Source organism: Pollicipes pollicipes, unplaced genomic scaffold (genome assembly GCF_011947565.3).
Source record: "Pollicipes pollicipes isolate AB1234 unplaced genomic scaffold, Ppol_2.1 Scaffold_3447;HRSCAF=4054_pilon_pilon_pilon, whole genome shotgun sequence".
Classification (NCBI taxonomy): Eukaryota; Metazoa; Arthropoda; class Thecostraca; order Pollicipedomorpha; family Pollicipedidae; genus Pollicipes; species Pollicipes pollicipes.
The window spans coordinates 29302955-29327717 of record NW_023596297.1 but is presented as its reverse complement, the minus strand read 5'-3'; the positions used below and the strand labels follow the sequence as shown (position 1 = coordinate 29327717).

Here is a 24763-nt window from a genome sequence, read left to right as displayed (position 1 = left end):
TAGCGGGTCAATCCAATCGCCAAGGAACCGTCCACGTTACCCTGATTTCCTTGCATTTGCTCGGAGTGGGTCTACGCTGTTGTAATGACCCTATATGATAACCTGCCTTGCCATTCCTAATCGGTCAGATGTCCTCATGGATTCTTCCCTTTACCCGAAAGACTCCACACGCTATTGCTGGGTCCCCATATACTAACCCACCAGCGTTGCTTTCGGTTGCCCAGGGGCCTTCACATTTGTCCCAGGGTTTTCTACTTGATTGTAGGGCTCTGCGCTGTTGCTGGGGGGCCATGTAAGTTAACATACCGTGACACTCAATGCTCAGGGGTTCTCTGCATTGGTCCATGCCTCTTTCCATTCGATGTCATTTGTGAAGAACCTACACTCTCGTCGGACCCTTTTGTTAACCCACCGAGCACTCTTGATCTCACAGGGGCCTGCTACATTGGTCTTGGACACTTCACATTTGATCGCTCAGGGATGCTAATTCATGTACATCGGTCTTGAGATCGTCCCGTTTCCCGGAGACCTTGCGCTCTGGCCTGTATGTTAACATGCCGGGACACCCCATCATCCAGGGGTCCGCCACATTGGTCTTGCGTTCGAACTCAGAGGATCCCACACCGAAGAAGCGGTTTTGTTGACCTGCCTGGCTAAATAACTGCAAGTAAACGGGTCCGAAGTCTGCACAATGACGATTCCCCCTGGCGCCTTGGCCGTCGAGGGCAGGGCGGAACCAAACGACCGACAAAACCGTTGTCGACATGCTCGCTTTCTCAACCCATTTTGATTTCAGAATTATTCATGGCCGTGCAATCGTGCTCCGAGCCTTTGGGACCGATCGGCACAAAACCTTTACAAATCCATGCGCCATGGCTGACAACGCATTGTTTCAGGAACAAGCTGACCTTGCGCCAGGCCAGAAGTTCCCCAGACGCCCAAAAATCAACAAAAATCATTTTGCAGAAAAAACAATGTTCCAGCGCCTACACGATCGATCGGCACAACATATTTACCAATCGATGTGCATGATCGATAACTTAGCCTTAACAGAACCTGATGACCTGGGGTCAAATCGAGTATCATCAAACGACAAAAAACACCATTATTTAATTTCTAGACAATCCTAAGCTCCCAGCCTAGCCTGTATGACCAACCGCCTCAAAAGCGTCACCAACGGTCGATTTTCTTATTTTCATCATGTCTCATCCTCCATCATCATCATCAAGTCCCTTTTTTCCTCCGCGGACCTAGTCACCTTCGAGAGGGGCGGGGCAGCATCACCCACACTCAGGACCTGGCTCATACTCTTTACGTAGGTACTAGGTACTGTCGCTAATGCGCCAGCAACTGCCGGCCACTAAATATGGTAGCAGAACATAACACGTAAAGAGCATAAGTTCCTCTTAAAGTTGAGAAAAAGTGATGTGTTGGAATCTCATTTACAACTTAGAAATATAATATTCCATCAAAGTAAGTAATATGATGATTGTTGATCGCATGATTATGAGTGACAATCGACATAAGCTCGTTGCAGAAAGTTCGCCTACCTACCTAATTCTGCCACGAATGAAATTTGGGAGCATTGCGCCAGTTTCGTCATGCTATATGTAAACAACCGTCCGTACGATAATTGCCCTATCCGTGCCATTTGCCCCTCTGACGATTTAGTACGCGTTGGTGGGTATTTTTCGCTGTACAAGTTGGCTTTGTTTACGGTACTCAACAATTTATTGTTTGCGGTTCTCCATTATTGGTAGCTACATACACATGATGTATGGCATCGTTCTGGCGTGCGGCATCAGCCCTGCTCTAGTAACCCCGGCGTGCCCTGCCTGCTTTGACACATACGGTCTTATACATGGCGATGGAGTGTTCCCTTTCTTGCAAGTTTTTTGCAATGGTCCAGTAGGGCCACTTTTACACATACTGTGCAGGCCAAAGTTAATGAAATGTGCAGACATGCCTGTCATGGTTAGTATTTTTTATAGTGAATTTCAAACAATGGGCTGACCATGTTTATACAGTGGGAGAATATGCTCATCACACTATTAACACCATGTGATAAAGTTTTCTCCATTATATCAAGCAATAACCTCACATAAAGGGCATTCACAGTTGACACTGCTCAGCTGTTGCAAGAGGTCACAACAGGTGTCAGAAATTTGAGGATGATGTGAGCATGTGTTTGATATGATTTGAGGGATATCACTTTGAACTGTGAGTGAGGAAAAAAGAGAAACTAGGATCTCTTGGGTTTCCTGGGTTTCTTGCATGATGTGGGTTTGTATGGACAGGCAGCTAGTGCATTTCATTGAAACTGGTTTCCACAAAATAATGATGCCACCCTGACTGACAATCCCTGTATCTCTGCCACCCATGACAAACAAGCTATGTGTTTCATAGGTTAATGAGGTCACATAAAGCAATATGACCAGGATGGGTAGATAGAAGCTGAGTGCAGCAGCCTTATGTTACAGCTACTAATAGAGATATTAAGTAGATGCTGCATGCCATGGCAGACAGGAGTGGACACTCCTGGTCACCTGATAATGGGTGATGTGGATAGGAAAAGAGCATTTTATGGTAAAACATCTACACATTATGTGGCTCTGTGCTGTGAAGCCAGCACAAAATGGCAGCCCATTTTGTTATATTGCAAAATGTGACATCCAACCAAATAAATAGTTGTTCTCGTTTTATTTGGGTCTCACCCCAAACAATATGACCCAGATTTCAGGTTGTATCAACCACTGGTTGTGTTTTGTTGAATAATTCTGTACTTGTGTATCACCAAAACTGTGCCCTGATGACAAAAGGCAGGGACCATCCGTGAATTATGATACACAGCTTTGGCTATCTTTGAGCTTTTAGGAGTTGTGTATGCTGCCTGTCATAGGAAAAGCCAAGTGTATCTGCTTATAATAGCCTAAAGCTTCTTTCCTCTTTTAAGCTTGAACATGATCGCCACCACAACTAAGTGTGATTTCTGCATGCCCAGACCCTTTCCTCCCCTTTTAAGCATCAGCTATAGTCCAAAGTATTGCCTATGTTCTGTCTTTGTATACTCCAGTGCAATAAGAATGTCTGTGGGCCCCAAAACAACCAAAAATGTGTAGCTACCATATGCTATTGACATACATAATCTCCAGCTACTGTTTATATAAACTCCAACTTTGCTTGACTCTGAAGAGCAAATACAGTTGAGATGCGGGCTGTTGTCTTCAAAAGTGTAATATCTTTCATCTAGGGGGATCTGTTGTTGCCCAGGAAACTGTTGAGCATCATGCTTATGACAGGCATACCAAGGTAGCATAAGCTTGTAAATAAAAATGCAAGTCAGTTATTCAGGTTTCCATTACATGTTGTTTGGGATAGCTACTTAAATAAGCTTGAAATCAGTCTTAAAATGCACAGCTTCAGCAACAGTCAAAATTCTTAGGTGAGATCATTCAAATCTTGAAAAAAGTGCTGTAACTCTTAACAGTCAGCAGAATCAGGAGAGATATATAATTATTTTGAATGCATCAATTAGACTGAGCTAATACAATGCAACAGCAACATTGAGAGGATCAGATCCCACAGACTGACAGGCTTGCAAAGCTCAATACAGTTAAGTCACATGGTAAAGGGACCTGAGGTTTTTGGGTACCTTTCAGCATATTTTGCTTCATAATTTCACAGTGCATGGTGGGCTTGATCATGCTGATGCCTCATGTTTAACTGTTACCCATGTTTGGCAGATCATGATGATGCTCATGTAAAGAAGACAACCTCTGTACCACAATGACATCAAGAAGTGAAAATCAGAAGAAATTTCTTGAAAATGTGCAAATTGATCTCAGAAATCTATCTCAAGAAGCAAAGAAGAAATTTCCACAGCTAAAAGATGTAAGCCATGTGTATGCACAGCACCCACAGGCACCATAATAATGCATGCAGCCCATCAAGTCACAATATTCACAAAGACACCATACATCACCATCCAGTGGGCTTTCCAAGAACTAAAATGAATCCTGAATCCATGGTATACCATTGTCTACTGCAGTTCCACTTTTTCACTGCGGTCTGACCGTTATGTCCACCTATATGCTCTCTCATCATAGACTCCATCTGCGGTATGTGCTACACGGCTAATCAAACTTAGCAGTGGGTGAAAGCCTTTGATCTGTTTAACATTAACAGTTATCTGCCCTTGGGCTTCAATTGTAAGTGTTAACACAGCAGTGTATGCTATCTTACCTTTTATATTGTTATCGCTGCCACTCTTGCTGTTGTGCGCCAATACACGTAACATGCCATTGTGAAGGTCTTCGGTGCTGTCATCAGCAGGCAGTTTATGATGATGCCATTGTGAAGATGTCTGATGTTTTAACTGTGGGCATGTATGCGCTCGGCCAGCATAAAAGTCCGTGGCGCTATCTCCAGCACCCAGGCGCGTCATGAGGCCATCGTGACCGTTCCATGGTGCCGCCGTTGTCTGCGGACAGGCCCACTATGAGGCCATTATGACCATTCCAAGGTGCCGCCGTTGTCCGTGGACAGGCCTGCTATGAGGCCATTGTGACCGTTCCAAGGTGTTGCCGTTTTCTGCGGACAGGCCCGCTATGAGGCCATTGGGACCGCTCGAAGGTGTTGCCATTGTCTGCGGACAGGCCTGCTATGAGGCCATTGTGACCATTCCAAGGTGTTGCCGTTGTCTGCGAACAGTCCCGCAAGGAGGCCATCATTACGGTTCCATGGTGTTCTGTGTTATTCGGACAGGCCTGCAAAGAGGTCCTCATTAAGGTTCCATGGTATTCTGTGTTATTCGGACATGCCCGCGAGGGAGGCCATCGTTACGGTTCCATGGTGTTCTGCGTTATTCGGACAGGGCCTGCGAGGAGACCATCGTTACGGTTCCATGGTGTTCTGTGTTATTCGGACAGGTCTGCGAGGAGACCATCGTTACGGTTCCATGGTGTTCTGTGTTATTCGGACAGGCCTGAGAGGAGGCCATCGTTACGGTTCCATGTGTTCTGTGTTATTCGGACAGGCCTGCGAGGAGGCCATCGTTATGGTTTCATGGTGTTCTGTGTTATTGGGACAGACCTGCGAGGAGGCCATCGTTACAGTTCCATGGTATTCTGTGTTATTGGGACAGGCCTGCGAGGAGACCATCGTTACAGTTCCATGGTGTTCTGTGTTATTCGGACAGGCCTGCGAGGAGGCCATCGTGAAGGTGCGCGGCGGACTGGCCAACCCAGACGTGACCCTCCCCCACATCAGCGCCCACATTCTCTACCCGCTGGTGCAGGGATGCGAAACCAAGGAGCCAAAGATTGTCAAGGCAAGTGCCAGATGTAGCTTCATGCTTTGTAATGTGCGTGTTGAGAAGGAGTTGTGTATGCCACCATTTGTGGCTTCGGGACATGTTTGTCCTTTGATGACATAAACTAAATTGTTTCCAGTCGTGTTTATTCTAGTCGGAGTAATTGCTGATATGCCAATCCGAGATCCCTTAAGTATGCATCACCAAACTGCTAAGGAAGGTCGCTTTTCAACTAATAACCTTATATCTCGTGTGTTTGGTAAACGAGATGAGAGAGCCAGTTCTGTCATTGTGTTTGCTGATGTCAATATTATTCAAATACTCATGCTCTACAGGCATTCTCATGCTGACTTTCAAAAGAAGCCAGTGGCGTGTAGTGAATAAGTGTAATCTGAGATGTAATTCATCCGACATTCATAACTCATGAACATTGAATGGTTCTTTGACACCCTTGCAATGATGGCAATGTGATTTCCTCTATTTGTGTGCCTTCAATATTCCAATGTTGGCTTGGATGAATCGGCCAATGTCATTAGCATGCCGCTACAGGACCTTGGTACAGCCTCAGCCGCTGTCTGACGCGTTTCTGTGCCCTCAGCAATGTCTGGGCACGATCCAGCGGCTGGTGCTGCAGCAGGCGGTGGACGCAAAGGGCGCCGGGGTACATCACTGAGACTGTCTGGAGCCTGATGAAGGCCCAACATCGAGGAGGTCAAGCTGCTGCAGACAGTGACGCTGCTGCTGACCACCAGTGCCGTCGCCCAAGGCGACACGCTGGCCAAGGTGGGCGCCAGCGGCCGGGCCTGACCGCAGCGGCTCGCCACCGGTCGCCGCCCGCTCCCGACGGCAGGCGGCCTGGGTGGCCGAGTAGACGGCCTCCGGACAGCCGCAGCCGCTCAGCTGGCGTGAGGAGCTCGTAATCGTGATTGGCGCTTGGGTCAGGGAGGTGCACTGCGCTTGGGTTGGGTTGACTGTACTCCACTTCCTGCTGGGAAGAGCCAGCGCATTTGCAGCCAACAGAGCAAGCGTCAATAATCATCGGTGTTATAATCTGGCAAATGGAGCTCTACACCACTCTGATGTTATTTCATTGTGTTAAATCCCCACACAGGATGCGTTTAACCACGTCGATTGAACCAAACGTCCAGGAAGCGTCGCGTTACTGTTGTTTGTCGTGAGGCGGCGGGACGCCAGCTCGCTGACACCCTGCCCCCGCACCGTGACGTCACGGCCCGGCGCCCCGTCAGGCTCTGGCGCTGTGCTTCCGGCTGTGCTTCTGCAAGGATTCGACCATCATGAACACGGCCGGCGCCACGGTGCGCCAGCTGGTGGCGCTCGTGTTCGAGCGCGTGCTGACGGAGGACGGTCGTAGCCCGTCCGACCAGGTGAGCTCCTCCCCCCGCCGCCGCCAGCCGGTCAGCGGACATGGCTTGTGATCGGTGTCCTCTCCCCCTGTCGCCCCTCCGGGGGCAGGGACCGCACACCCGGTCAGAGGCCGAGAGAGGCCTGTACTGCTTGCATCGAGATGTCGGTGCACTAGCGTGTTGTGATTGCATCCGATGGTGTTGCCTTCACATATATTTGGACGTGCTTGTCCGCTTCTCGGTCCTCTTCCTCACGCGGACTGTCAGTGACGCTCGCGCAGTGCTCTCCCACATTCCTGGTGCACCTTGCGACTGTGGTGCACCCGTTCTGTCACGTGCGGTGCAGCATTTGGTCCGCTCGGTGCCCTCGCCGCTGTGTGTTGCTGCGTCTCACGACTGCGTGCCGGCTGCAGTCGTCACCGAGCCAGCCGGCGGACATGGAGCACCTGAAGATCGCCAGCGGCTCGGCGCCGAAGACGCTGCGGCCGGCGGCGGCGGACGCCTATCTGCTGTTCCAGGTACGGGGCACCGGCTCGGTCGTGTATCGCTGCAGCCGCCGCTGGCCGGCTGTAGTCAGCGAAGGCTGACATGGTTTGGTGTCGAGTGGTGTGCCGGTTCGCTGTGTGTTGTAGCGCAATTGATGATCAAATTTGGCGAAAAAACTCATGCAGAGCCTCCTCTTCGTTTAACCAGGTGCATCTACTTTTGAATGCACTTAATCGGCCATATCTCGGACGACGGACGATGCGGGCGACGACTGCTAAGGGCATACCGCCGTGAGACGCAGCAACACATATTTTAATCGGCCATGTGGACTAGTCCCCTCGCCCCATTACGTCTGCAAAGCTTCTGTCTCCCCCTGCGGACCTTTGCTGACAGCCCCTCTCTGCTGTGGTGTGATCTGATAATCACAAGTGACCTCTGATGCTTGCGGACACCTGTGAACTGTGCGGACCCGTTTGATCTCCGGTGAGCTTGCCTCACACTGGTGACCGGCGCCAACCTCTGGTCACCTCTGTGACCGGTGCTGAGCTCCGCTGACCTCGTCGGCTGGCCGACAGGACCTGGTACAGCTGGTGAACGGCGAGCAGCCCTTCTGGCTGGCCGGCTTAACCGAGATGACGCGCACGTTCGGTCTAGAGCTCATCGAGTCCATCCTCACTTCGTTCCCCGGTGTCTTCTACAAGGTGAGCTTTACACAACACCTCCCGGCTCTCCCCTCCTCCATCAGTGTGCATTGACCCGCAAGAGACCGGTCAGCACGGCTTGGCGCGGTCATGGGAGCCGAGAATTGTGGAGCGCATTTGAAAAGGGTTCTTGCGTGCGCGCCGTTGCAGTAGTACCGCCACGTCTCAACCGCCTGCTTCGCAGCACAGGCTGCCTTTGACGTTCGCTGCGCGCGCCACGTTAGCAGACAGCCTCTACACCAGCCTGCACCAGACCGCGCCGGCCGGCGGTCAGCGGTGCCACACTGGATGACACTGGTGCTCCACCCCGCCAGCACCCCGAGTTCAACTTCCTGCTGAAGGAGCGCGTGTGCGCCATGGTGATCAGGCTGTTCTCGCCGAACCTGAAGCACCGGGGCGCGGCGCCGGCGCACGCGGCGCCGCCCAGCCCGCAGGACAAGCCCTACTTCCCGATCAGCATGCGGCTGCTGCGCGTGGTGTCGGTGCTCGTGCAGAAGTTCTACCCGCTGCTGGTGAGTGGCGGTCGCCGGCCGGGTGGCCGGGCTCAGTCGGCGAGGAAGGCCGTAGGATTGGAACTGGGACGCCGGTGCCTGTCACGTGATCCGGTTACAAATGCGATAATATATATATATATATATATATATATATATATATATATATATTATATATGGTATTGACTAAATAACGATTATATTGACTGTATTTCATATTTGGAGGTGTGCCCATCCTCAAAAGTGACGACAAGGGTTCAGAAAGGTTTAGGAGAATATTACACTCGGAAATAAGACATGTGAATCAATAGAGTGCTCCTAGTCTGTGCACAAGCTACGACTAAAATATGTCAAAAAAGTAAATTATCCAAACTCCTAACATCCCGTACACAGCTCAATGTTGAAGGCTACAAAAAAGCTGTGGAACTTGTTCGTGTGACTTCATAAACTTTCGGCTTAGCCGTGTGTATTTTTTGCAGATATTGGTCCGATTTTCGTAATGAACCGTTTCCCTTCATCGTGAAAAATGTTCAAAAGCGTGACTACGTTAGTTCGTGACGTTTCATTGGTCCTGCCAACATCGGCAGGCAGCATACACCACTTGCAGCTATACATAACAATGCACAAAACATTCGTGGGCGCGTCGGCTCGAACTTACATTTCTGAATTTCTCTTCCACAAAATACGTCATTTGGTGTTATGAAAAAGCTGCTTTCATGCGAAGTAGTAGTGGGCACGTTGTATAATGACAAATAGAGGGATTGTCTTTACCTGGTTCTGTCGCCCCCCCCCCCCCTATTTTACGGCCTATTTCTAGGTGCCAGAGTCTGCTCATCTTACAACCGTAGTGTGCCCGTATGTCCATCGGCCGGTTGATTGCGTGATCGCAGTCCACTTTCAGTTCACTTTTTGCACACATTTAGCCAGTATGATGGTATTTTCCGCCAATGCGGATCGATATGCATATAGTCCTGTCATGAGCTGGTGTCACATGCGCTTTGGCACGCCGCCGTGGAGCTACATTGTTATTCATCTTGATAGTGTGGTCGTAGCATGACTGATGATCGGGTCCGGTCGACGCACCCAGTCACCGATGGGGATTTAAACTCGCAGACAACGTTGACCGTTTTCTGCAATACAGTATTTATTGACAAGTTGTTCTTCATGATTAGGTTTGATCTTGTGGGATATTTGCAGAAAATGGTGAGGTTTATGCTGTTGGGATTTACTGGGATACAGTTACTTAGTATATATCGCAAGCACCTTTCTCTTCAGCCCTGTGTGCAGTTAAGGTCCTGCTCCGGTGATACAGCGCAGACGGCATGCCCGCGCAGTCATGTACGGGAGTGGAGCGCTCGGTGGCGTGACTCGCGCCGTGCGGTTACTCCGTGCAGTCGTGCCCGGGAGTGGGGCGCTCGCTCGGTGGCGTGACTCGCGCCGTGCGGTCACTCCGTACAGTCCTGCCCGGGAATGGAGCGCTCGCTCGGTGGCGTGACGTGCGCCGTGCGGCCAGGTGACCGAGTGCGAGATCTTCCTGTCACTGGTGGTGCGCCTGCTGGAGCCGGACAAGCCCGTCTGGCAGCGGGCCGTGGCGCTCGAGGTCATCCACAAGCTGTCCGTGCAGGAGGACATCCTCACCAGCTTCTGCTCCAGCTACGATATGAAGCCGCACTCCACCAAGATCGTGCAGGTGGGTGGCACCGCCGCCGCCGGTGCCGCCGCTGCCGCCGCCTCGCTCGGGGCTCTGTGGGATGGCCGATCAGCGATTTGTACCGACCCCGGCTGCTCCCGGCTGCTGTGGCGTGGCCTGTGAGACGGCAGGGTTTAACTCCCGGCTTTCTATGGCTGGGCCAATCGGGGCGGCAAAGCTTTGGTACGCAGACGGTATTGGGGCTACGAGCACGTCATAAATGATTTACTGCTGAATGCTAAATTTTATCACGCACTAAATTTTAGCGCCGTAGTTACTGATTGTGCGCGGCCAAACATTAAACATGGATTACCCACTGGGCACGTTCCCACCGAGTTGATGTTCCTCGGAGCGCGCGTGGAGCGTGTGTCCACCGATGACAGCTAAGTGTCAAGTGTGTGCTGATTATAACTGATGGCGCGACGGCAACTTGCCCCCGTGGCGTGTTGCTCGGCGTTACCAGCGTCAGCCCCCCCCCCCCCCCCCGTCCTCACACCCCACCGCCCCGACCGCCCTCGCCGACGCCCTGTGCGCTCGTCCTCGACAGGATATCGTCAACAGCCTGGGCGCGTACGTGCAGAGCTTGTTCGTGCGCGACTCGTCGGGCGCTTTTTCCTCGGCCGGTGAGTGCCACTCACTCACGCCCGGTGAGTGCTGGGAGTTTCGGCGGGCTCTGGAGGCAGGGGTGCAGTTGGATGGGCCTCTAGGGCGGTGTGGCGGAGTGGTAAGGGCCGCCTGCTGTCGTGGGGGGGGGGGGGGGGGGGGCGTGGCCGCGATTCCAGACGTTGCAGCGTGATGTCTCGCATTGCATTAAGTGTTAGTGAGGGTAGTTCCGCTGTGTTATTTCACACGAGGCTCGGGAGTATGCATGAAGCTGTACGCTTGTTACTTCTACATCGTTAAGCTTTCGCATTGATGCCGTTCAAATAGCTAGCGACGCCAGCTTTCGACGCCGTCGATGCCTGTAAGCGCCAGCGGTGGCCTCGCTGACGGGCATGTACTGTGTGTGCGCGGCCAGCAGCGGGCTCGGCCGTGACGCAGGGCCACCCGCCGTCGCTGCTGGCCGGCCTGCCGGTGGGGCCGGGCGTCACGCCCCAGCCGGCCTTCTACTACCGCGGCGTCTGGATCCCGCTGGCCGTCTCGTTCCCGCCCGGCGCCACCAAGGCCACCTAGTGAGTGTACCGCGAACCTGCGCGGCCGCCGCCCCGGGCGGGACTTGAGCCGATCACGCGCTGCCGGTCCCATCAGCCCCGTACAGAGCCGTATAAATCTCCGCGCCCACTATAAGCCGTCACGGCGCCGGCACAAGTGTGCTTCTGGTGAACAGTTGTGCGGATGGAGAGCTGTTGGGCGTTCCACGATCAGCGCTAAAATGGCCGCGATTCGACACACGAGCCGCAGAAGCTTTAAACCGCACGTGGCCGGGCGGCCGACCAAAAAGGTTCGCGGATGTGGAATTGATGCCCTGACTCAGCAATAGCATTACTGGACAGTTGGCTGCTTTTTAGGTGCGGTTGTGGCGATGTCGCTTAACTTGCGCTTTTTTATGTCCGCATTGAGTGACCAAACGGCTGGTAAAACGCCCTTATATCGGGTGCATGTTATTCACTCCAATTGGACTAAACGCCCGTATGGTTTTTTATGCTACGACTGTCACGGTTTCGGCCCGATTGGCCTGTTTTCGAAACCCGCTGTTAAAATGGCGGCGTTAACCGCTTCCTCATCGATTTCTGACCTCCCGTGGGTCAGGCTGTTTTGAGTGTTTGAGTTTTTCAGACTGCATTCGGTGACTTTATGTAGTTAACGTAATGTTCAAAATCACTGACCACTCCGGTTAGCAATACCTTGTGCCAGTCCTAACAAAACATGCTCGAAGCGGCGGCTCCATGGTCTGCACTCCAGTACACATGACCTCTTGACGGAGTGAGGATTGTCCGTTTCTTTCTCGGTCAAATCATTGCATCCTTGTACAGCTGCGGCCACGAGTGGTCAAACCACGAAAGCCTTCGTCTTGTGTTGTGCGCAACGCCACGCTGCGTCAAACATCGACCCAGCTGTGTGCTGAGTGTGCTGTGGAAGGTGCGCTGACCCGCCGGCCGCCGCCAGCCTGGAGATGCTGGACAAGATCGAGCCGCCTGTCGTGGCCGAGGGCTACGGCGCCTCGGTGGCCTACACCTGCCTCATCGAGATCGTCCGCTCGCTCTCGCTCATCACGGAGCGCGCCCTGCCGGCCGAGCCGGCGCCGGCTGCCGCCCCGCAGACCAGGTCAGTGCCCGGTCCGGATGGGGATCGCATACTCGGAACTGGTGCTGCAGTGGGAGGAAGGAGGACGTTTGTGACCACAGTGTTGGCGGTCTTCAAAGCGCAGCACGTTGTGTCCTCGTTTATGGTGGGTCGCCTTATAACCCGTGTGAGGTAGCGACTATACTACCTGGAAGATGATCAACAGGAACGGCCCTGGGTTTTATCTCCGCTGTAATATCTTCTGGTATCGCTCTCGCCGCTCCGTTGGCATGCGCGCCACCCGTATCCCAGCTATATGTGACGTCTGTCCGATCGCTGCGCCGGCGGCCGCGCTTGCTGTGCGGCTGGCCAGCGCCGGCGGCGCCCTCGAGCGATAACGCTTGGCTCCCCGCCGCAGCAGTGAGCCGGCCCCGGCGGAGTCGGAGCCGGCCGCCACTGCGTCGGACGCGGCGACGGCGGAGGCAGCGGCGGCGGCCGACGCTGGCGCCGCCCCGGCCGCGGCGGCGGACACGGGCCGCGAGCTGAGCTGCCAGCTGGTCAACTCCAGCTGGTGCGGCCTGCTGGCGGCGCTCACCGTCCTGCTGGAGGCCAGGTGAGGCGGCGGGGCTACCGGCCGGTCCGACCGCGTCCGGCCGGAGACCAGCTCGGTCACCGGTGCTGGCAGCTCGTGCTGATGGGCGCTACGCGGTGAGGTGAGGGGGCGGGGGAGCTGGAAGATCAGTGATCAGTGGTTTCGAAGTAGGTTGCAATGTGTAAGACCGTGACGTACCTGTCAGCTTTACTATAGTTGTCATTAACGAACAAGCTTGACGACGGTCCTTCGGGAGGATTCTTATCTGGTTGAGAGCGTAATCGGTTCGTAAGGTGCATTATTGGACTGAACCATGTGGCCGGCACCCGTGTAGTACCCGTGCCAGCCGTGCCACCGGGCGAGCCCGACTGCATGGACGTGGCGTTCGCCGCGCCCGCCGGACGACGGAGCACCGCCCCCTCTCCCCCCCCCCCCCCCCCCCCCCCCGCCTCCTCGCCGCCACCGCCACCGCCGCCGCCCGGCCCACAGCACGGACGAGTCGGCGACTGAAGCGATCCTGAAGGCGATGCAGACGCTGGCGCAGCTGGCCGGCCGGCTGGAGCTGACCACGCCTCGCGACGCCTTCATCACGGCCGCCTGCAAGGCCTCGCTGCCGCCGCACTACACGCTGACCGTGCTGAACCCGCAGCGCTCGCCGACGCACGGCCAGGCGCCGGCGGCCGCCGCGCCGCCGGCCGCCGCCGACGGCCTGGCGCGGCAGCAGGTGGTGGCCGTGGGCACGGCGCTGCCCACCGCCTCGCTACCCGCTGGTGAGACGGAGCGCCGGGCGAGGCGCCGCGGCCGGGCGACTAGGTTCCACCAGGCGGCTAAGGCTTCGATGCAGCACCCCCTGGAGTGTGCGGAAAGGGGATCAGTCTCTCTGGAGCGCTATGGAATCTCCCGGCATGGAATCTCTCAATCGTCCCCAGCAACAACAGCAATGGTTGGGAACGAGCTGAGACTCGCGGTCGTTGGGTGCGCCCGCGTGGCTTTGTTAGTGAGTGGATGCTGACGACCCAGCACTGATGTCGGCGTGGCGTGCTGAACCGCCATTTCCTAACACCGCTGTGCTTGTTATCGGAATAGAAGCTGTTGATACATTCGCCGCAGACACACATGCACAATCACGTGTCGTTTCGTTTGTGCGGCCTGGGTGTCTGGTAATGGTTTGTTGTACTTCATGTTCGCATAGCAGGCATGTGTCGCAGGCCTGCACGGCGTGTGGGACCCCGCTCCGCCGTTATCTGACTGTGACCTGACCTGACCTGACCTGACCTGACCTGACCTGACCTGACCTGACCTGACCTGACCTAACCTAACCTAACCTAACCTAACCTAACCTAACCTAACCTAACCTAACCTAACCTAATGTAACCTAACCGGTGTGTCCGGCCTACAGCGGCGCACCAGGGCCCGGTCATGCTGACGGCCAAGAACCTGCAGTGTATGCGCGCCATCCTGGCTCTGGCGCACTGCCACGGCGCCATCCTGGGCTCGGCCTGGCACCTGGTGCTCACCACGCTGCAGGTGAGATGGCGCGCGCCCGTCGCCCGTCCTCGCGGGCCAGCCGGGGAAGCCTGAAGGAATTGTGTGCAGCGAAAGTTTTCACATTGACTGCAAAGCGCAAACTGCTGGCTTCAATTGTCTGGTAAACCAACTAGACTCCGGAGAGAAAGTTATCTGTTCGTTCGAATCGGCTGGTCGGATCCGGTGAAACCATACAACACTAATTTAGTTTCATCTGGATTTCTCATAGATAGTCGTGAGCTGTTTGCATGATGTATTCTGAGTTTCGTTCCTCCATGCTGCGACTTGCCCAACCATTTGAAGCGTGTGCGTAATAAATGTTGACAAGAGTCACGTCGCGTCACGTGAGTCGGACGCCACACGTGACCGAAGCCGGCAGCGTGTCACGCCGTCTGGCGGCGACCGCCCCACCTCACCCGCCGGCCGGCCGGCCCCTCCTCCGGCAGCACCTGGTCTGGATCCTGGGCCTGAAGCCGTCCACGGGCGGCTCGCTGAAGGCGTGCCGGCCGGCCGCCGGCAGCGGCGCCGGCGGCGGCGGCGCGGCCGGCGCGGCCGGCACCGACACGGCCGTGCTGACGACAGCCGTGCTCGCCGACCTGCCCGTGCTGTCCGCCATGCTGTCGCGCCTGTTCGAGTCGAGCCGCTACCTGGACGAGGTGGCGCTGCATCACCTGATCGACGCGCTCAACCAGCTCAACCATGAGTCTATGGAGCTGGCCTTCTCCAACCGGGTGGGTGGCAGCGCCGGCCGGGCGCTTCGCGGGCGTCGGCAGGCCGAGTTGGCCCCTGATCTTGTCCCTGACGGGTAGTGGTAGCATGTCTAGTTGTACAGTACCACTCTTTTTGTTTTGTTTGGTCTGCCGAGTAATTCTCAGGTGGGATTCGTGAACTTCACGTTTTTTAGTTTGCGCTTTAGTTTTTTATTATTGTCTTAACGCTTCGTTGTGGTCTGAACCGCTTGCATGTGGTTTGCTTCGAGCGATGGCCGTCGTTCCCGCAACCCGTGTGCCATTTCTCACCCACCGCTACCGCCGCCGCCGCCAGGAGCCGTCGCTGTTCGCCGTGGCCAAACTGCTGGAGACGGGTCTGGTGAACCTGGACCGGGTGGAGGTGTTCTGGCGACCGCTCACCTCCCACCTGCTCGACGCCTGCCAGCACCCGCACCTGCGCATGCGCGAGTGGGGCGCCGAGGCCGTCACCACGCTCACCAGGTCGGCGCTGCAGCACACCTACCCCACCCCGCTCAAGGACAACCAGGTGAGCGGGCCCAGTGGGCGCCGCCGGGCCAGCGGGAGGGCGCTGTGTGGACCGAGGCTTAAACTGCTCGCTGGGGCTGGGCGTCTACGTGGATTGTGCGTCGCTGTTCGTCGTCTGGTGGCAATAACACTGACGCGACTTAAGCGATGTGTCCTGATGTCCTTCGGCTGTCGTATTAGGTCGGGTAAGCAACGGTGCGCATAGTTGTCTGAGTCTGCGGCTACCAGAGCCCGCCGGCCGGATCACTGAGACGCGTGCCCGTCTGCGCGCGCCGGCAGAGGCTGCAGACGCTGCTGCTGACGCCACTGCAGGAGATGTCGACCGTGCCGCAGCCGGACATCCGGCAGCGGCAGCTGGAGTGCACGCTGCAGGTGCTGCAGAGCTGCGGCGAGCGGCTCTCGCACGGCTGGCCGCTCGTGCTCACCATCATCGGTGCCGTCAGCGACCGACACACGTCAGTGGCAACGGCGGCCGGCCGGCGCCGGGCGCGCGCCGTCGGACCGGCCCTGGCCAGCAGGCCCCCGCCGGTGCACGCTCGGAGGAGATGGGGAGCGGGCCTCAACAGTTCGTGTTCGGCTTGCCCGCTGGGATGGCTTCGTTTCTGGTCCACTGAATCATTGTCACACAAAGCGGCACAGCGTTCGCTGCTGTGTGTTGTTGCCGGCAGCTGGTTGGAATATGGCGTCACCACTGTTCCATGTTCCATCTTGTTCAGTCTTCACCAAAGAAGCATTGTCCCCCTCGCTTCCAAATTACGGAATGAAGTGCTTGAGCGTAAGAGTCCATACATAATTTCATATGCGCGTATCGAACTTGCGCTGAAGTTGCTTAGGTTTGCCGGAGAAAGTACAAGCCATCGGTCACATGTCCCGCAGGGAGCAGCTGGTCCGTCTGGCGTTCCAGTGTCTGCAGCTAGTGGTGACGGACTTCCTGCCAGTGATGCCCTGGAGCTGCCTGCCTCCCTGCGTCGACACCGTGGCCAAGTTCGGCTCACAGACCCAGGAGCTGAATATATCGCTCACCGCCATCGGACTCATGGTGAGAGGACGGACAGCCCCGCCCAGCCGGCCGCCAGCCGGCCGTCGGCCCGCCGCCGGCCCAGTAGCGTCTCTTTAGCGAACGGGAATACTTGCTGGCAACTTGTCTGCGATAGATTGATGATTTTGGCGTCGATCAGAGGCCTGTATTTTGTACGTATGCCATCGCCTGGCTTATGCGAGGCGGCGCCAATCGTTTGTTTCGGGAAATCCTTTGACATCGACAGCAAAAGTCAGTTTCCGAAGACTTAACGTAGTCATGTGAACTTCCTGAATCCCCCTGCATTTGGCGCACAGCAGCACCGGTGACCCGCATAGCCACGCGCTTGCGGCTCGGTCTCGTCAGAGCCCGAGCGCCGTGAGCGGAGCCTAACCAGCGCCGTGTGTGCCGGCCGCAGTGGAACATCTCCGACTACTTCTTCCAAAGCCAGGACAAGCTGCGCAGCTGCCTGACGGCCGAGTCGGGCGTGTTCCCCGAGTTCCCGGGCGTGCAGAACATGCCGCCGTTCGACCGCCTCTGGATGTGCCTGTTCGCCCGGCTCGGTGAGCAGCGCCGGCCGGCGCCGGGACGCGCCGCGCGAGTCTGGGCAGGGGCCGCGCTCAAATTGTGCGGCTGGCTACCGTCACGTGCAAAATGTACTCAATGGTTGGTGTTGGGAATCGTGATTCGTGTCATGTTCTTGTAGTCTGTAGTCTCACTAGTATGGGCCTTTGTGCCGATGATTTTTTCGGTTCTCCTGTGTCAGCGGGACCCTGTGCAATAACCGGCAGGTGACCTGTTGACTTTTGTGACTGACCCCGTTTTCCCCCGTCTACGACAGGCAGGAGACCGGTGTGTCATGAGTTCTCTGCTCCAACCCTGACTCTAGAGCACGACTGACCGGTGACCTGCGTATCGTGACCTCTCTGTGGCTAACGCCGAGGTCAGGGGCAGATGACCTATGTATCGTGACCTCTCCGTGACAACGCTAACGTCGCCGACAGGCGACCTGTGTGTGGACAGCCGGCCGGCCGTGCGGAAGTCGGCCGGGCAGACGCTGTTCTCGACCATCGCGGCCCACGGCTCGCTGCTGCAGCACAGCACCTGGCAGGCGGTGCTCTGGCAGGTACGCACGCGGCACTGAGGGCCGCTGCCGGGCCGACGCCTGCTGGGAACGGGGACGCAGCCACGCGCGCCGACCAATCGCCACGGGAACGTTTTTGGGCTTCGTGATGGCCTAAGTTAAGGGCGCACGGGGCGGGGAACTTTGCACCGCACTTGACATAGCGTCCCAACAGCGTATCGATGGCTTGTCAGCGTCGTGATGAACAGGCCGATGTCTTGATGTTGACTTAAGTCGAACAGGCCGGCCGTGTGTTGTTTGTCGCGACGCTTTGTGACCAGTGGGTCAGCATCGGAGCGTGTCCGCGACGCTCGGTGACCGTGCCGCGCGCTGCCGCAGGTGCTGTTCCCGCTGCTGGACAAGGTGCGGACCCTCTCCGGCTCGGCTAGCACCGAGAAGGACGACACGGGCGGCAACATCCTGATCCACCACTCGCGCAACACGGCACACAAGCAATGGGCCGAGACACAGGTACGGCGCTACGCTCTTTCCGTCCGCGGGCGGTCGGCTGGAGCGGCGGGGCAGGGCACGGCCACGGCTTTGGTCCCAGGTCGGAGCGAGTGGGACGGCGGGACGGGGCACGGCCGCGGCTGCGGTCCCAGGTCGGAACGGGTGGGGCGGGCGGGGCGGGGCGCGGCCGCGACTTCGTTCCCAGGTCGGGGCGGGTGGAGCGGCGGAGCGGGGCGGCGGGGCGGGGCGCGGCCGCGGCTGCGGTCCCAGGTCGGTGACGGGTGGGGCGGGCGGGGCGGGGCGCGGCCGCGGCTTCGGTCCCAGGTCGAAGTGGGTGGGGCGGCGGGGCGGGGCGCGGCCGCGGCTTCAGTCCCAGGTCGGAGCGGATGGGGCGGCGGGGCGGGGCGCGGCCGCGGCTTCGGTCCAGGTCGGAGCGAGTGGGTGGTGATGGTGACGATGCTACGGCTGAGCGGATCGGTCGCCGTTGCCGTCGCCGTTGCTGCTGCCGTTGCTGACCCGGCTGCCGCTGCTGTCTGCCGACTGCGGCTCTGGGCGCGGCTCGCCGGCGCTGTCCGCTGGAGCCGGCCACCGTTACTCGGTGCGCCAGCTGACGCCGCCGTCCGGTGCGCCGCCCCAGGTGCTGACGCTGTCGGGCGTGGCGCGCGTGTTCCACTCGAAGCGCTCCATCCTGTCGGCGCTGGCCGACTACCAGCGCGCCTGGGCCCTGCTGCTCGAGTTCATACAGAACGCGGCGCTCAACGAGAACAACGAGGTGAGGGCAACAAGGAAGAACATCACACCGACAGTCGACCCTCCGCCCCCGGCACTTCCTCCCGACGGAGGTAGTAAACCCTTGAGTCATCCAACGACACTTCACATTTTATTGGTCCTCGAATGCTCGTCAGCTCTGCTCCTTGTACGTGACCCTCCTGTCTCGAGCTGATAAAACTCAGAGGAAATGCATGAGTGATACAGAACTGCCATTGATGTAATAAGCTATATCTGTTTGGGGGTTGTTTAGGCGATGACAAGCTGTCGGAATGTATATGAGATGTGCGGCGATTTGAATGGTGTGGCTATTGTGTGAGGATTACCCCATGTGTTGTCATCTGTCGCTTTTATCGACCATCCCTTTCATTGGCACTGGCTGGCTGAATAGGACACTCGATTAAGCCGTTTCCCCTCCCAGCTTTTACGATCAGTCACCGTGTTAAGCGATCGCTGCAAAGATAACTCCGCGTACATAAACCCTTCAACACCACTTGGTGATGAAGTGGTCCGGTCGGTCACGCTCGTGTACGTGTCCTCACGGAGCTCTCCAATCGAGAGCTTCGTGACAGACGTGCGATGTTGATCGGAGAGCCAACAGCACTTTCCTTCGGCGTCACGGGACAGGCCGCCGTGGAATCACATACAAGGCTGTTATTTACTTTGTGTCGCGCGACGCTCAGAAACTCATTGCAAGGGAGATTATTCCACCATGTTTTCTTCGATGCGATCTTGTGCTTTTTAAACTTGGTTGTTGCAAGCAGGACAAAAATGAACGGTTTTAATGATCATGGTAATTAGATTTCCCACATTCCCGACATGATTTACACCAACAACCAACCGCCTCATAGTCTTCTTGGTGTTCCCCTTTTGTCGTGCGAACTGTGACATATCGTGTTCGTGGTGTCGCCAGGTGTCGCTGGCCGCGCTTAAGTCCTTCCAGGAGATTATGTCGTCGAGCAAGGCGGGCGCGGACGCCGCGGACGTGGCGCTCCTGCAGGAGGATGAGGCCCAGGTCAACTGGAGCGCCGCCTGGCGGGTACGTGCGCCGTCCGCTCGCCGGGCTCGGCCGGCACGGAGCGAGGTGTGGTGCTGATCTCTTGCTGCTGGGGATTAGGGGCTGGTTGGCGGCGGCTGTAAGTCACAGCTTCTAGAATATGGCCACTGCTTTCTTTCGTTTGTCGTTCATAGGTTTTGACAGATTTAAACATGTCCTTTCACTAGGATGCACGTGAAAAAGGCCGATGGTAGTCACTGCTTCGAAAGTTAACACCACACGCTAGTTTGAAATTCGTAGAGAACCCGATCGTGGACGTCCGTGATTTCGTGCAGCTCTGAACAGTTAGTTGTACACGCAAGCGCTTTTGTAAGTCAAATAACGAATTGTTCATGGATTGGGAAAATGCTTGAAACTGCTCGGAACTCTTGCAATGTGATTGGCTTTCGCAGACCTATTAGCATGGCGAAAACACTAGCTGAAGCAATGCGCCAGTAAGTGTTTTCGACAACCCGAACACGTCACGGACTGCTGCCAGTCGTTCCTGGTTCCAGTTTGTATCAGGGCGGCCTCAGGCGACGCCTCTGGCCGCCTTGTGGCGGTATGATCCGCATCAAGAGTTGCGTTGCCGCCAGCCCGCTGTTGACCCGGCTGCCCGTGACCTCAGGTGTGGCACAGCATTGGCAGTGGCGTGACCGAGCCGCCCCCTCCCGGCGGCCCCGCCTCCGACGTGTTCGTGCCGTCCCAGCCGTTCCTGACGGCGCTCGTGCAGATCTTCCCCGGCATGTTTCAGCATATCAAGTCCAGGTCAGCGACTCTGCCTTGTTTCCCTTGGGGTGTTCGGGGCAGCGTGACGAATTCAAGGCGTCGAGACGATGTGAGTTGAACAGTGTACGAATTATTTGGGTATCTTTACGGTCTTCTATAGTGTTGCACTATGCGCACTCACAGTGATGTGACATGTCTCCGTAAGTGCTTACCAACCATTCTTCATGCACGTGCCAGTCCGAACTGCCGGACGGTGCCGTTGGGTTTGCATAACAGAGATACCTGTGTCTTAACCTAAGAGCGAGCCCGGCGATTAGCCCGCGCCGGCTGACGGCGCCAGCTGACGGCGCCGGCTGACGGCGGCCGCAGGTTCCACTCAGAGGACCTGGCCACGTTGTGCGCCATCCTGGAGCGAGCAGTGGCCGTGCCGGTGCACGGCGAGGCGTCGCCCTTCATCCTGCCGTCGCTGACCGAGGTGGTGCTCACTAAGCTGCAGGAGGCCGTGCTCGCCTGCCTCGACACTGTGGAGCAGGTGAGGACGGCGCCGGCGGCGGCCGCGGCGATGGAGCAGGAACGGGGACGGCCGGGCGGGGCCGGCGGAATTTGATCGGAACACGAGGCGAATAGCAAATTTGGGACTCGAAGCTGCTGTGCCCTGCAGCTGTACTGTATAACAATTCGTCGCTCTTGTTACATGTTCTGGTACAACTAAACAGGAGTTACGTTCTTGTGATCTGATTGAATAAATGCGCCGATTATCTACTTGGCCAAGTTCAGCAATAGTTTTGCTGACCGATCTGCCGCCGCTGTGTGCGTCGCAGGGGGGCGCTGTCGGGCGCGGAGCCAGTAGGCCAGCTGGTACCGGCGCTGTTCGACCAGCTGCTGACCTTCTCCCGGTACGGCTGCCGGGCGCCCTCCTACGGCGACGTGGCCACGCGGCCGGCCGGCCTCGTCAGGAGCAAGGTACCGTCGCCGGCCCGCCGGCGCTCGCGAGTCAGCGGCCCCGCTCCAGTAGCGGTCCTCTCTCTACGTTTCACGCGTGTGGGAGCCGCGTGGGCCCATGCGACCGCTGCGGTCTGCTGGGTCCGGCTCGGCAGTGTGGCGACGTCTCGCGCTGTGCCGTACACCACGCGTGCTGTTGGATGGGATCGCCGGCCACCACGCGCCACGGCTGCCGCCGACGGGCCGAGCCGCCTGAGCTGGCTTGTGGTGTTGCCTGACGCCGACGACCGCCGCCGTCCACAGACGACCGACTGGGTGGCGATGAACTACGTGCCGTTCGCCGAGGCCACCATGCGCCGCGCCACCGCCCTGTACCGCGCCACGGCGCGCCGCACCGACGTCATCGAGACGCACGTGCTGGAGAAGATCATCCAGGTGAGGCGTGGGGGCGGGAGCGGGGCAGGCGCTGCGGGGTCAGCCGGGGTCATCGCCGCCTCCAGAGGGGTTAGGAAACGACCTTTGAGACAGGGACGACTGCAAATCGAGTAGCGCCCTCTCGTTACTGTGGTGTGAATTATATACTTTTGGACGGTTTACCGACGTGTTCAAATGCTCGCCAGTTTATGGCAGTAGTTCACATCAGCTGTTCCGCGGATGTCCACGAAACATGCTGAGTTGGAGGATTGAACCGCCGACCTTCACGCCACCCCCTCCCCCTGCGCCGCGCCGGGGAGTTGTCCCTGCGCCGGCCGAGACCGACGCCTGAGCGGGCGCCCGCAGACGCTGGAGCTGCCGCTGTCGCTGAAGTACGCCTGCCCGGCGCCGACCACCTGGCGGCTCGCCGTCGGCTGCCTGCTGGACGTGCTGAAGGAGGGCCTGGTGACGGCGCGCCAGTACCGCCAGCACAGCCAGAACGTCTGGCCTCGGCTGGCCGCCTGTCTGGAGGCGTTCCTCTTCTCACAGAGGTCAGCCACCTCCGCTGCCTCCAGTGGGCCGGGCCGCTGGGCTCGTTTGTTTGTTTATGATGGCGTTAGAGTTGTGGCGACTGGCTCTGTTTGTGTCTGCTAGATATGGCGGCTCACCTTTCTGGAATACAGCCAGCATATGACGGACTGGTGGTACCGGCTATATGTAACTGTCCTCCGTCTGGCATTGGGCTCGGTGGCAGAGCGACCGGTGTTCGGGGAAGAGGGAAGGGGAGGAGCGCCGCAAGTCACCTACCAGCTTGCGTGCGCATCGATTGCTCGTGCACATGTCAACCGCCTGTATCGCGATTACACCTGTCGGTGGCGCCTCTGCGAGCGGCCCCAGCGGCCGGCGCGGGCGAGCCCGGCGGCCGGTGACCCGTCTCCCGCCTGCGGTGCCGGCAGCGAGCCGCCGTCCAGCCTGACGCCGGAGGAGCAGCAGGCGGACGAGGCGCTGGACTGCGAGGTGGTGCGGCTCATCCGCGAGGACGTGCTGCCGCACGCGGCCGTCGTGCCCGGCCAGTTCCTTGTGTCGGTCATGGTGCTGCTCAACAAGGGCTCGCTCCACTCGGCGGAGCACGAGAGTCTCGGTCAGTGGCCGCCGTGGCGCGGGGGCGGGCGGTGCTGACTGGTGCCTCTAAAAGGAAACCGGTATAAATAAATAAACACGTGCGGATGTTCGAAAGTTGGCAACAGTCTTTGGCGCGTTTGTGATATGCTGATGCAAAATGTCAAGTGGAGTTAGTAGTTAATGAATTTTCCAAGGTATGCTATGATAAATCTCTTTGCAGGATGCAAAAGAGCCATGGTGGCCATTTGGGCATTGCTTCCCTAGAACAGTGCGTTTTGTCTCGCGTGTTGGCTGTCTGGCCACGCTTTCAGTCCGGTGTGCGCTCCCAGCATGTCCAGGGATCGTCTCCCGTGTGATCGCTTACGTCTTGCTCTGTGCGTCCACTTCTTTGACCCCCCTCCCCTTCCTCTCAGCAGAGAACGGCACGGCGCGGCTGCGCGAGGACCTGGCCAACGCGTGCTTCGAGACGCTGCTGCAGTTCTCGCTGCAGCCGGGCCCGGCGGCGGCGGCGCGCGCCTCGGCCGACGGCGGCGTCACCTCACAACTAGCGGTCGCGGCGCTCGTGCACCGCTTCCGCGAGGTGCTCGTCGGCTTCGTGGACGACGGCAAGCTGGCTGGAAAGTGCCCGCTGCCCAGGTGAGGGGTGCCGGGTCAGGGCGGGGTCACATTCCGCTCCTGCTGCCGTTCGAGTGTCAGTGTCCGAGCCTCGGAGGAGCTGACTCTCAGGATGTTTGTGCGCGACCGAAAAGACTAGTTCGCGGTGGTTTGCGTGTTCAGTACTCAACAACACGTGCTGAGCACGCACCATCATTCATCGTCCATCGTTGCTGCATCGTGCCATGGTGCTGCAACGGCGCTGTCAGGGCAGTTGCTTTCAGAGGTATTCCCTTGTAGCGGTCAGGTATTCGGCATCGTGCCGGCTGTGTTACCCCCCGGGCGCCGATAGCTGTCGCTGACGCTCTGCAGTGATTGCTTTCCCAGGCACCGCATGGCCGAGATATCGTTTGTGCTGAGAGCCATCACCTCACTCATCTCCTCCCTGAAGAAGGTGGACCCGAACACAGGTGAGCCAGACGGACTCCTCGCTCCCGGCACACGCACACGACTCCGTGACCGCTGTCATGACCGCAGCATGCACGGGTTCGTACGGTGGAATGGAACGCGGATTTGTTACCCGTCATTGACAGCACAGCGGCGAGAGATTTTATCGCGTCTGTGCGGTGGGCTATGCTAACCCGTGATGAGACAGATGCGGCCGGCCCCAGTCGTTCCCCACCGCGGGTCGCGGCCCGTTCTGACCCGTGCCGGCCGTCGGGCAGTGGACGAGATGACCTGGCAGCAGCTGGTGGGCCTGTACCCGCCGCTGGTCAGCTGCACGCTGCTGGCCTCGGACCAGGTGGGCCGGCCGCTGCACGACGCCCTGCTGCAGTACGCCGACCTGCTGCGGCCGCCGCCCGCCGCCGCCGCCGCGCACAACGGCCGCTCGTAGCCGGCCCGGCCCGGCCCGCCGCCGGAGCTGC

At 57.7% G+C, this 24763-nt stretch overlaps 1 protein-coding gene across 1 annotated transcript; it reads left to right on the top strand.

The window, feature by feature from the left end:
• The first annotated feature begins 1659 nt into the window (after positions 1 to 1659).
• Positions 1660 to 24732, top strand: LOC119092402 (protein MON2 homolog). Its single transcript, XM_037215365.1, is given in 35 exon segments — positions 1660 to 1680; positions 3744 to 3891; positions 5198 to 5329; positions 5910 to 5969; positions 5971 to 6009; positions 6011 to 6094; positions 6559 to 6696; positions 7089 to 7193; positions 7737 to 7862; positions 8177 to 8374; positions 9867 to 10043; positions 10591 to 10666; positions 11062 to 11215; positions 12150 to 12273; positions 12749 to 12879; positions 13348 to 13628; positions 14258 to 14385; positions 14832 to 15116; positions 15430 to 15642; positions 15921 to 16096; positions 16518 to 16680; positions 17078 to 17222; positions 17664 to 17785; positions 18122 to 18253; positions 18870 to 19004; positions 19914 to 20039; positions 20665 to 20804; positions 21135 to 21297; positions 21588 to 21728; positions 22011 to 22142; positions 22488 to 22672; positions 23078 to 23262; positions 23660 to 23879; positions 24225 to 24307; positions 24563 to 24732. Coding segments are annotated over 34 exon segments (4974 nt in total). The 5' UTR covers positions 1660 to 1680; positions 3744 to 3786.
• The last annotated feature ends 31 nt before the right edge of the window (positions 24733 to 24763 follow it).